Consider the following 12357-nt stretch of genomic DNA (forward strand, 5'->3'; position numbering starts at 1 on the left):
ACCGGCCAAAAAATGATTATTTCAAAGTTTTAGCCCGTATTTTGTGTTTTTCTATAAACAAAATTTAGTTTGAGACTTTTCCATAAATTAGACTAAAATATTTGGACTTTTCTGGAGATTTCACTTACCCAAATTATAAAAACTATGTTCAACTGTAATCATGTGTAGTAGGATGTTTTTATCAGTCGAGTCATGACATTTTGTCATCCTTAGCATGCTACAACGATCTGTTCCACCCGAGAAGACCTATGTGCCCTTGAAGGCCTCCTACTTTATAATAGTTTTCCCAAATGAGTAAACCAAGAAAATTATGTTTGGTAATTAATCAGAACTAAAACATAACTTGGTTGTCTTTTTGATATCTACTTGTGGATCAATGAAATGCATAAGTATTTTGAATGAATTAATGCATGTCTCGTTATAACAACTTGTTATATTGTTTGAACTCATCATAGCATTAGGAACCCGAGCTACTAAGGATCTAGCAATCAGTAACTAATCGTGAACCAAATGATGCTATAATATCAAAATCTCACAAATTACATAAAAACTGTTTATATTTTGCAGATTACAATAATTATTAAAGATATATACATTGCATCTACAACATTTTGGAATGACATTTCAATTCAAATCAAAACTAAAATGCAGCAACTGAGGCTCCACAGGTTGAACAAGATAGACAACAACAGGTCTCCATTATGAAGGCTGAGGGCAAAATCGACCAATTCATCCAATTCAAGAGATGGGAAGCAGGTATTATTTTTAAAGGCTGAGGGCAAAATTGACCAATTCGTACAATTCATGAGATGGGCAGAGCAGGTATCAATTTGAAGGTTAAGGGCCAAAACTGTCATTGTGCCTAATGTTTGTAAGATTTGAGTAGTAACTTTCATTTCATCATACAACATTATTAACTTACAAATATTTCACATCAGTAAATTTTCTTATCATCAATTTAGATAATGTAAATAGAAAATTTAATTTAAAGACAAACAGAAAAGCTTTGTGATGAATACAGAAGGTTAAGATCATTGAAGAACTAAAACCCCCAATACACTATGTGTACAGCAAAAGGTCCAAACAGCCCATCAAGAGCCCAACTAAGTGATCTTTGAGATTGATCCTGTTCTTATTTGTTTTTAGAGTCTATCTTTAATTATGCAGGAGCCAATTAAAGACTAAAGACAAAAACTGCATAATTAAAGATAGACTCTAAAAACAAATAAGAACCGGATCAATCTCAAAGATCACTTAGTTGGGCTCTTGATGGGCTGTTTGGACCTTTTGCTGTACACATAGTGTATTGGGGGATTATCAATACACAATGTGTACAGTTGATTCATTTTACTATATGTTTCAAGAACAATATAGAATTTGAATAGGAGATACAACAATTTCTTGGTAGTATGAAAACGCTAAAATCAAAGAAATTTGGGTTGAAATGAAGTAATGAACCTTTTGGTATCAATCAATCATCATATGAAGAATGTGGAGAAGCAGTGCAGCCAATGTCAAAGGGATCTTCAGATCCACAGCAATGCCAATACTGGAACACTTTACCAGATTCAGGCGTATTCATGGTGCCTCCACTATACACACTCTCGAATTTCCTCTTGGTTTCTCCTGAAGATTCAAGAAACTAGTCACAATCGCAACTCTGAGATTAACAAAAACTGTAACATGAGCAAATTTAAACGCTTTCGAGTTTCAACACATACAATTAAAAGAAATGAAGAGCAGATTAATAATTGATTACCACCAAAATGCGCAGTGTGGAAACGACACGCTTGGGGATGATTGAGAGAAGGATCGAATTGTGTTTTACATTGCTTACAAGTTCTCAAGTTCACCCGCTTTGTTTCTTCTACCGAACATTGAATCGAGTATCTTTTGATACTCCGATGAATTCGCAGTTGCGAATTCTGCGTTGACAATCCAACTAAGGAAGGAAAGCGATGAAGACTTGAGGAATTCTGATGAACGAAGGAAGCATGTAGTGGCGCGATTGACGAGTTTATTGAACAGATTTGCATCGTAATTACCAATTTCAGTTTCAAGAACTATGAATGGTCTAGGGTTTTGATGTGATGAAATTCATATAATTTGGGGAAACTATAACTGGACAAACGATGGGTCTTTATAGCTTGGCAAAATGGACCCTTTTAGATTTATTTTTCAATTGATGCCCTCCTTTTTTGCTACATTCACTTAGAAGTCTTTACTAAAATTAGTATTCACGTTCATACTTCATAGTTCATACCCGTATAGTTGAATATTTCCTTAACAACAATATTACACCGTTAAGTTTAAGTTATTTTAAGCTCACCATAGTTCTCAACTTCTCATTTCCTCATAATTTTAAACATAAATAATGATTTTTTTTCTATGTTAAGAGTGAATTACAATTGTTATTTCTTTATAAGTTCTAAGTTGTTACATTACTAATTATTTTATACACCATGCATAAATTGTTTTAGAATGATGAGGTGAATTGTTATTTGGGACCTTAGAGCATACATAATAAGGGTGCCTTTTCAATATTTTTTTGGTATCACATTATCGGTATACCAACAAACAAAAAAGTTTATCAACCATCAAGATTGCAGATGGCCTGGTGGTAATCACTTGGTATGAAATACTTTAAAATGAAGTTGACCCAGGTTTCAATGTTGCAGTCTTCAACCTTTAGGTGACCCATCGTTAAAAAACGCTTAACAAGCATCCATAATAGGGGAGCTGATACAGGTCTCGGGTCGTACGTAAGACTGCCTTTGTGGTTTGATCTACCATTGAATACCAAATCAATTGAATGTCAATACGACATCTCACTAAGGTAGCATTTAATCCATTTAATAATAAATAGACTTGTCACCCCATTCAACTCTCTCATTGAACTTACAAATTACCATTATGGATGCTCTAATAAGCTATTAGAAAAGCTCATATTTTATTTTGATGCATGTATCCCTAGATATTAGTTGTTTGATTGACTTCCTATATAGACATAATAATATAAAAAATTTAAATGTGAGAATATAGTATCATATTTCTCTTGGGTTTATAGCTAAAACTGTGAGCTCTTTATAAGTATTTAAATATGTCCTGATGATAATTTATCATTATGGGTTTTAGCTTATTTAAAGGTTATTGGTTAATCTAATGGTGTTATTGTTATGATGTATACACATTATAAATAAATGTTACTGAAAGATGATTTTCTTTAAAAAAAATGCATTTTATGTCATAAGTTTGGTTATATTCATATTTTTTTGTAATTTAACTCATTAGTTGTATCTCAGTTTGATCTATAGTTTAAGAAATATCAAATTGCTTGTATTTCTTTGGTTTTAATTTTCAATTTACAAATTTTTATATCATTCGAGGCGAAAAAATATTGGTTAAACCGATTTTAGATATAAATTCTTTAGTCTTATTCATTTTATCATTTACATAATTACTCTTCATTGTCTACTTTTTTTGTAGCTTTATTCAACAGAAAACCCTGTAATAATGTCTTAATTTATCATATACATAAGATATGTAAGCTTTTGTGATATCGTAATACATTTAGGTACTTAAAGGTCCTCATAAGCAATAAACTTAGAAACAAGGATGTAAGCATGACTACAAAGTTTAACATGGGCATTTCCTGAAAGTTTGCAAAGCCAAAGGACTATTTTTGTAATTATTCTAAAACAAGCAACGAATACCGTGATTCAAACACGGATCCATCTGTTCTTAACCCCAAATAGATTTTCTAGGGCTCCAATTTGTGATCGTACGACTTCAATCAAACAGTGTAATTGGTTGAATAAGATTGAATAAATGGCAAATAGCAACAAGCGAGATGAACCCTTAACAGCTCCACCGGTCGATCGATGGTTTGACCTAACCCTAGGCTCCTCTTTTCAAGACAATCCTTCCTCCAAATTCTGCACTCTTCGCTGTAAGTACATGTATCTGTTTCCTCTTATGAAATATACGTGCTATTTGCAATAAAATTGCGTCTGTTTGACAGATTGAATGCTTCTTTATGCATCTTGTATGATTTTCTGTAATAGAGTGTAAAATTGTTTGCTGGAATTTAATTAACAATCGACGATTAAGAGATTGTTATCTGAAGGATGATTAACTTACGCAATTGGGTATTTCAGATGAATTTAAACCAGCGTCTATCGATAAAAACCAACCTGGGAAATTGCACAAAACCAAAGATAACAAGGTCGCTGTTGAATTCCAGAACAATCTACCAGGGAAACCCAAAGTGAGCTTTGAAGGTAGCAGTGAAGATTACAAAGACAACGATGCAGTTTTGTTCTTTGATGGAACAAGTTTTAGGTTAGAAAGACTTCACAGATCAGTGAAGCGATTGAGACATGTCCGCCAACCTGGCGAGTCTGCAGCAGTGGCTGCCGCCACTTTACCACCACCTGAAGCATGTTCACCACCACTTGGAAAGGGATCAAAACCTCAATCTTCAAACAAGAACTTCCTTCCTCCATCAGTAAGTTATTCTTTCAATTCTTCCCCTGATTTTCACTTCACAAATTTAACCATAAAAATGTTATCTTGATTCTTGATTCTTGCATGAGTTGAACTCTTTTTGTACAGGTTGAAGTTGAAAGAATTGAAATTGGCAACTTTAAAGGCTTTGGTATGTTCTTATTTCTCATTTTTTTTTACTGTTTTCCACAATCATAACAAATCTTTTTTGAAATCCCAGATGGGAAACCCCGAGAAGAAAAAGTTGTTGAAGATCCATTCAACCCATCAAATTCTTTATACACATCACCAGATCCCAAGAACGATGATGACCTGGACGAACAGCTGGACATACTCAATGATGATGAGGAAGAAATCGATATGAACATAGAAACAGAAACAGAACCCGAAAGGCAACAACAAGCATTCACTGGAATTGACATCAACATTCCTCATCAAAACGAAAGTGATGATGAAATTGCAGAAGTTGATGTTAGTGATGATGAAGGGGATGAAGGTCTTAATGCTGCAGAAGCCCTTAGAGCACAAGTGAATGCTGAGGAAAGAAAAGAAGGGTCTTCGAGTGAGAGTGGGAGTAGTAGTAGTAGTAGTGGAAGTGGCAGTGGGAGTAGCAGTAGCAGTGACAGTGACAGCAGTGATGGTGACTCTGTAAACTCTGTTTAAGAAGTTTTATGTTTTCGGGTCTTGTAAGTTGAGTAAAAGTATTAGCAAGATTGTTGTATGTCATATAAGCAAAAAAGTTGAAAAAAAAAACTCAAATCGTAATTGGTTACGAAATCTTTAGGCTAAAAATTGCAATAATCGGTAAAAACTATATAAAAGTCTTCAAGGAGATGAGTTTTTAGTTACTTTTTGTAAGGTTATATGATAATAGGATGAAAACACTTTGATTATTACCTTGATTCCGAACAATTTTCTTGTATGGTAACGTTTTCATGTTAAATATTCGGTTAATAGTATTTGAATTTGTGTTTTATTGCTATTTCAATTAAGATATTGTATTACCAATTCACTTATCGTTCCAAGTTCAAATAGTGTAGGAATTAAGATAGTTAAATAAAACATACAATATTCCAAATTAATAGTGTAGGAATTAAGATAGTTAAATAAAACATACAATATTCCAAATTAATAGTGTAGGAATTAAGATAGTTAAATAAAACATACAATATTCCAAATTTGTAACACCGAATGTCTAACATTGCAATGGAGTAAATTACATGAATGTCAAACAATACATACCACATTAATAATTATCACAAAGACAATTACTAAGTCATACCAATACTAGTGGGCCGACATTGGTGCCTTCAACCCACGGTTTCCACGAAGGGAGACTCACCTTACTGTGTACGCCGAAATCGTACTCCTCGGCTGGCTCGTAACTGCTCTCCCTAAAACATAATATATTCCCTAATCAGTCATTGGGTCCAAATAGAACTCCCTTATAACCCAAACTTCTAATTCATGTCCCAAGGTAAGGTTTCCTAATCCTTGGCCTATTGGGCCTCTTTCTCCCAAGACCCAACTCCTAATTAAATTAAGGCCCAAGTCCATCCATTTAAGTTTCAAGGCCCATTAAGGCCCAATACCATATATCCTAGGTCTAGGCCCAGAAGCCTTACTCCACAGTGAGTCATGAGGCCAAGCAAATCCAGGCCCAATCACCCAAGGCCCAAAAACCACGTTAACCACTCTGCATGCATACACGCGACGTACTTGGCACGTACGCTCGGCGTATGCTGGCCTTGACCAGAAACGGGAAACTGACCCGGAACGCGCAACGTACTAGGGGTATGCCCATCGTTCCTGCCAATCACCCTAAATTCCTTCTTTTGACTTAATCCATTAAGTCCTAACGTCCAAAACATAGATCCAGGTCCTTTAAGACATCCTAAACCATAAAGTTATAAACTTTATGCCTTTGCATGCATGGATGGGGGTTAAGACATGATTTAAGTCCTTAACACACTTTGTGACCATCTAACACTTGCATGGTTGTGGCTTAATCATCAAGGCCCGATATTTATGACTCTAAATGCTTCCAAGGGCTCAAAAGGACAGCTCTTATGGGCTAGAACTACCTGAACACAAGATCTCAACTATGGAGTCAATAAAACACCCCAAAACTACAACTAAGCATGCAATGGTCAAGTTTGAAGCTTGATACCTCAAATGAGTCAGAAAAGATGCTAAACTCATGGATCTACAAGCTCCTCTCACGTTCTTGCTCCTTCTTCTAACTTCTTCTTCTTCAAAATCGCCAAAAATACCCAAAAGTGCACCAAATTAGCTCACAAAGCATGCAAGAGGCTTAGGGTTCGATTTATACTCTTTAGGGACAGTGGAGGCTAAGGGAATGAGGTTTGGGACGCAGTTAATGTCTTTATATATGGTGCAAACCCTAAAATTTAAGGTTTACAACTGGACATGTTACGCCCAGCATACACAAGCCACCCCCTCCCCCGCTTCAAGCCTCGATCGTGTACGTCGTGCGTACACTATGTACGCCCAACGTACGGTCTTTCTCACAATTACCATATATTATACTTAATTAAATCGAAGGGAAATACCTGGTGACTCGGATGTTACAGTAGGGGTACCAAGACTATTCTAGATCGATGATCTCCAACATATTTATATGTGTACGTGTAAAAAGGCATAAAGAAATGGTTGAGTAAGTTGATGCAACGGTAGAGCATATACATAAAAAAATAGGATACAAGCATATGAGTAGAAAGGAGATAGTAACTATAAACTTCAAAATAAAACATGTAAAGAGGTAAGCGGATACGAAAAACTATACAAATGACACAACCAAAAAAACATGTATAATGGTACCTAGACTACTCCACTGACTTAATATTTACCCTCCACACCCTTTTATAGAAAGTCAATTCCTCAGAAAGAGTCAACTTTTTCATGGTCTTCTGTCTCCTTCTCGTACATCAACCATCACCAACTCCGCTTTCCTAATTTTCATCGTCGGTGCCTCCTTTGGACATGTCCATACCATCTCAATCTTTCCTTCATTCAAAATTTTGGTGGACGGCACCATTCACAACGAAGTTTTGATTGTTGTGTTCTGGTTCCTATCCAACAAATTTCTATCATCTCAATAATTTATTTATGTTACTTTATTTTCTCCTCGTGCTCCTTATTCGACCCGCATTGAGATTCATATATCATAATCAATCGAATAATTACTATGTAAAAATTTCCCTTTAGTTTCAACGAGACATTTTTGTCACACAAGACCCGTGATGCTGCCCTCCAATGGGTATATTGGGTTATTACCAAAATGCTTCTAAATCATATCCTATACATGCTACTTGAATTACCAATTTACTACCATGGTGGTAGCGGTGGAACGTAAAATTATCTTTTCGAGTCTATATTTTAAATTTTTTATTAACTATGTTAATCAATACAAAATTTATAGGCTTGATGGTTGATACAACAATTTCACCATCTTTATATGCGATAATCTTGGTGTGAAACTTACTGATTACGATTATGCATCTTGTAAATTTGCAGGTTCAACTTGTGCTTTTGTGCACAAGGAATTCGAGTAACAAGGGACAAAAAACTAAACTAGAAAATAGAAAAGAAGAACATGAGAAAATCAATTGGTGCCATAGGCTCTTTATTGATAAATAAAAGATATGTATCAGACAACTACAACATAAAACATTGGTCATATTTATACAAACAAAATTAGAATCCTAATATAATAAAAACATTGTAGGGAATAATCAAAAACTAAAATAAGGAAACTTTCCAATTTTAATCATGATATTAAATTAATTAAACATTTTCCTTCTTAATTAAGAACTAGGTATGTTCTTCACTTTCATCAACTGTTACATATCTATGAATTACAACCTCTAACGACTTTGTGAAGATGTCCACCCTTTTCTATTTGTTACACATATGCTTCACTATGATGTTGTAACATCCCAATGACAAGGTACTTCCAATTTCCAAATTGTGCATGATTCCTTTTTGGCCATGGCGTGGTGAAGCCTCACCACGGCGTGGCGATAAGCCTTTGGGCCATGGAGTTTAATGGACCACCACGGCTTGGTGGTGTTGTACCACGGCGTGGTGGCGGCTGATGGAGAAACTATAAATTTTAGGGCTGAACCCTATTTAAGGATCCTTAAACCCCCTCATAGTCTCCGTCACATCAGTCTCCATTCCCCTAAATCGTCCCTTGCAAACCCTAATCATCTTCCTCCCTTTTTGAGCTAGTTTGGTGCTTTTTGAAGATAAAGAAGGAAAAATGATGAGGAAGGAAGCAAAGTTCAAGCAAGCAAGTCCCCATTCTTCACGTTGACACTCTTCTGGACCTTTATAAGTGTCCAAGACTCGATTTTTATCATTCCAAGTTGTTAGATCTTGAGTTTTGTCCCTTTAGTTTCTTGTTCTTGAATGTTGGGATGGTTAGACCTCATAAAGTTTGCAACTTTATGAATCTCCAGGTCAAGATGAGTTAGTTGTGTCTTGGATCTGGATAATCAAGTTTTGATGTCATGCATAGAGATTAGGTCATAAATCCTCATTTTGACCTAATATGGGTTCAAGACATGCATTGGATATGTATGTCTATAAAGCACCAACCTTTGGGATGGTTTTGGTGTTAGAATCACTTCTGGAAAGGATGGACTTCAGACTTTAAGGATTAAGTGCTTATCTGTAACACCCCATTTATTAAGTAAATAAGTAAATAAATTAATGAATGTATGGTAGCCCAAAAATTAATAATGATATAGTAAGGTGTTGGTCTCGAGGAGCTAATCGTCATAATTTTTGAGATTAGGGGTTAAAAGTGTAAGTTTCGGGTTGGTTTCGTAAATAATTATAAAGGGAGGGACTATTGGGTAATTATTGGGACTTAACATGAAGAGATGTTGGAAGCTAAGGGCTAAATGGTAAATTTTTCAGACTCAATTTGTAAAGAGTTTTGAAGGCAGGGGTTAAAAGGGTAAAATATGGGATTTAATTTGAAAAGGTAATTCTGGAGAGGGACCATTTCTGCCATTATGGCAATGACTTTTGAAAGGCATCGAGTATATATTTGTCTTAAGGAACCCTAACCCTAATACATGTTACAGCCGTCACCCCCTCACCCTTATACCTCCTGCTTCCCCTCCAGCCGCCGGCGATCCTTGTGTCGGCAATAGCGAAGACGACGGTAACCCAAGGGTTTTGCTGCATTGGTTGAAGACCGGAGAAGAGGTGGTGTCGTGGCGACCACCGTTAGCGACTCTTCAGCCGCCACTTCTAGCTTTCTCGCCGCCACCTTGCACCACCGAAGCTGCCGCCGCGAGCCGGTGCATCGACTGTCGCTGTGAGCCGCTGCTTCTGCATTTCCCAGTCGACGACAGTGCCACTGGATTTCCTCCATTCTTCTTCTCCTCCCTCAGCCGCCAACGAAGACGGGAGTCATCCAGTCGCCGCTTCCACCTCGTGGGCGGCCATGTGAGTGTGTTCCGTGATTTTATTGTGATGTTCGAGTATTGCTGCTTCAGGCCTAATGTTTGAGTGTATGTGTTTGGCCGGAAACTAAGGAGTTAACCACCATGGCCGCCATGCGCCACCGCCGGCCACCACAAGGTGGCTGTGTGTGTGTGATTAGTTTGTTTAATGTGTTTATTTTGGGATTAGAGTTGGTAAAATGTAATTAGAAAAGTGGAATAATGGAAAGAAATTGAAAACGACCACCTTAGGGTGGTGGCTGCCGCCTCCTGCCGCCATGTCGGGTGGCGGTGTGCTTGCCTCGTTGAGCTTGATTCGTTTGGGGTGCTTGAAACCCTAATGGGCCTTGTAAGCCCTAATGGACCCAATGAAGCTTAATGGACCTAAAAGCCCAAGCATGTGACTAATGAGCTTAATGATATTCTAGTGGGCCTAATAGGCCCAATAAAGCCCTAATTGACCTAAAGGCCCAACAAATTGATAAATGGGCTAATATTTAGATTGGCAACCCTAATTAGGGTTTGGAAAACCCTAATGTCAATAAAACCTAACTTTGAGAATTTATCGGGACACACACGGGAATTATTTAATAACTTGAAATATTAAATAATAATCATTGGCAGAAATTAATCTAAGCAATATTGGACTTAATGGATTAAGTCCTTAGTAGGTTAAGTCCTTAATGGGTTAAGTGAGAAACACTTAACCCTAATCGTCATTTTATGTGAAACCCTAATTTCACTTGGGCCATTCGTTTGGGCTTAGATGATTGGGATAATAATGGACCATCCAAGAGCAAGCAATTGAACTAGAATAATTTAATGGGCCTAGGGTAAGGCCCATGTAAGGGTTTTGGGCCCAATTTGGGAAAATTGGGCCATAGTTTGGGCCTTAATGATCATATGATGTTGGGCCTCAGAATAAGACCATGTATAGGCTTGGGCCCAATTTGGAAAATTGGGCCATATGTTGGGCTTTGATTTCCTAGTTGACTTTGGGCCTATGGATTGGGCCTTGGGCTTGCATAAAGCCAAGTTTGGGGTAATGTAGTAATTATCCAAAGTATGTATTCATGGTTATGTAGTGGAACCCAATTATTAATTGGGTGTTATTTTGGTGTTGACAGTTTGGGAATCTGACATCCAACAGCTGGGGTTGAGTCTGCGGGACTTCAGCAGTGTGGGATTGAGTTTGCGGGACTTCAGCAGTGCCAGGTGAGTCTTCTCACCATACCCATGGGTCTAAGGCACTAAGGCCGGCCCATTATGTGATTATGTTATATGTGATTGGTCATTATGTGATTTGATATGATATGTGATTGGTTATGATATGTGATTGTGTGTTTTTTCATGGAAGACCATCTGGGGGATCCCATGGAATTGGATGTAAGACCATGTGGGGTAGCCCATGACATTCCTAGGTAAAGACCATGCGGGGGAGTGCATGGCATTGGATGTAAGACCATGTGGGGTAGCCCATGGCAGTCCTAGGTAAAGACCATGTGGGGTAGCCCATGGCATTCTTACAGGTTTTATGTATGCATGGCTTATGTGTTATGTGCGTAGCTTTTATAGCTAGCAGGATATGTGATACAAACAACTTTTATAGCTAGCAGGATATGTGATACATGTAGCTTTTATAGCTAGCAGGATATTGAAAACGACCACCTTAGGGTGGTGGCTGCCGCCTCCTGCCGCCATGTCGGGTGGCGGTGTGCTTGCCTCGTTGAGCTTGATTCGTTTGGGGTGCTTGAAACCCTAATGGGCCTTGTAAGCCCTAATGGACCCAATGAAGCTTAATGGACCTAAAAGCCCAAGCATGTGACTAATGAGCTTAATGATATTCTAGTGGGCCTAATAGGCCCAATAAAGCCCTAATTGACCTAAAGGCCCAACAAATTGATAAATGGGCTAATATTTAGATTGGCAACCCTAATTAGGGTTTGGAAAACCCTAATGTCAATAAAACCTAACTTTGAGAATTTATCGGGACACACACGGGAATTATTTAATAACTTGAAATATTAAATAATAATCATTGGCAGAAATTAATCTAAGCAATATTGGACTTAATGGATTAAGTCCTTAGTAGGTTAAGTCCTTAATGGGTTAAGTGAGAAACACTTAACCCTAATCGTCATTTTATGTGAAACCCTAATTTCACTTGGGCCATTCGTTTGGGCTTAGATGATTGGGATAATAATGGACCATCCAAGAGCAAGCAATTGAACTAGAATAATTTAATGGGCCTAGGGTAAGGCCCATGTAAGGGTTTTGGGCCCAATTTGGGAAAATTGGGCCATAGTTTGGGCCTTAATGATCATATGATGTTGGGCCTCAGAATAAGACCATGTATAGGCTTGGGCCCAAT

The 12357-nt window shown here is 37.4% G+C and overlaps 2 protein-coding genes across 4 annotated transcripts; one reads left to right on the forward strand and one right to left on the reverse strand.

Moving 5' to 3' along the window:
- Positions 1-496: 496 nt before the first annotated feature.
- On the reverse strand, positions 497-2096 carry LOC145166860 (carboxypeptidase). Of its 3 annotated transcripts, none has more exons than XM_079085913.1 (3): positions 1760-2096; positions 1459-1626; positions 497-772 (listed from the first exon to the last, which is right to left on the reverse strand). In XM_079085913.1, the coding sequence occupies exons 1-2, from the start codon at positions 2034-2036 to the stop codon at positions 1472-1474; spliced, it is 432 nt and encodes a 143-aa protein (XP_078942039.1). In that variant the 5' UTR covers positions 2037-2096; the 3' UTR covers positions 497-772; positions 1459-1471. The 3 variants fall into 3 exon arrangements, with proteins under 3 accessions (XP_078942039.1, XP_078942038.1, XP_078942037.1); XM_079085912.1 differs by having other exon boundaries at positions 497-850; XM_079085911.1 differs by having other exon boundaries at positions 497-1626.
- A 1632-nt stretch (positions 2097-3728) lies between these two features.
- Positions 3729-5465, forward strand: LOC145166861 (uncharacterized). Its single transcript, XM_079085914.1, has 4 exons — positions 3729-3949; positions 4158-4507; positions 4615-4657; positions 4727-5465. Exons 1-4 carry the CDS (start codon positions 3829-3831, stop codon positions 5167-5169), a joined length of 957 nt encoding a protein of 318 aa, XP_078942040.1. The 5' UTR covers positions 3729-3828; the 3' UTR covers positions 5170-5465.
- The last annotated feature ends 6892 nt before the right edge of the window (positions 5466-12357 follow it).

The sequence above is a fragment of the Lactuca virosa genome, chromosome 3 (assembly GCF_052849685.1).
Source record: "Lactuca virosa cultivar CGN04683 chromosome 3, Lactuca_virosa_CGN04683_v6, whole genome shotgun sequence".
In the NCBI taxonomy this organism is placed as follows: domain Eukaryota; kingdom Viridiplantae; phylum Streptophyta; class Magnoliopsida; order Asterales; family Asteraceae; genus Lactuca; species Lactuca virosa.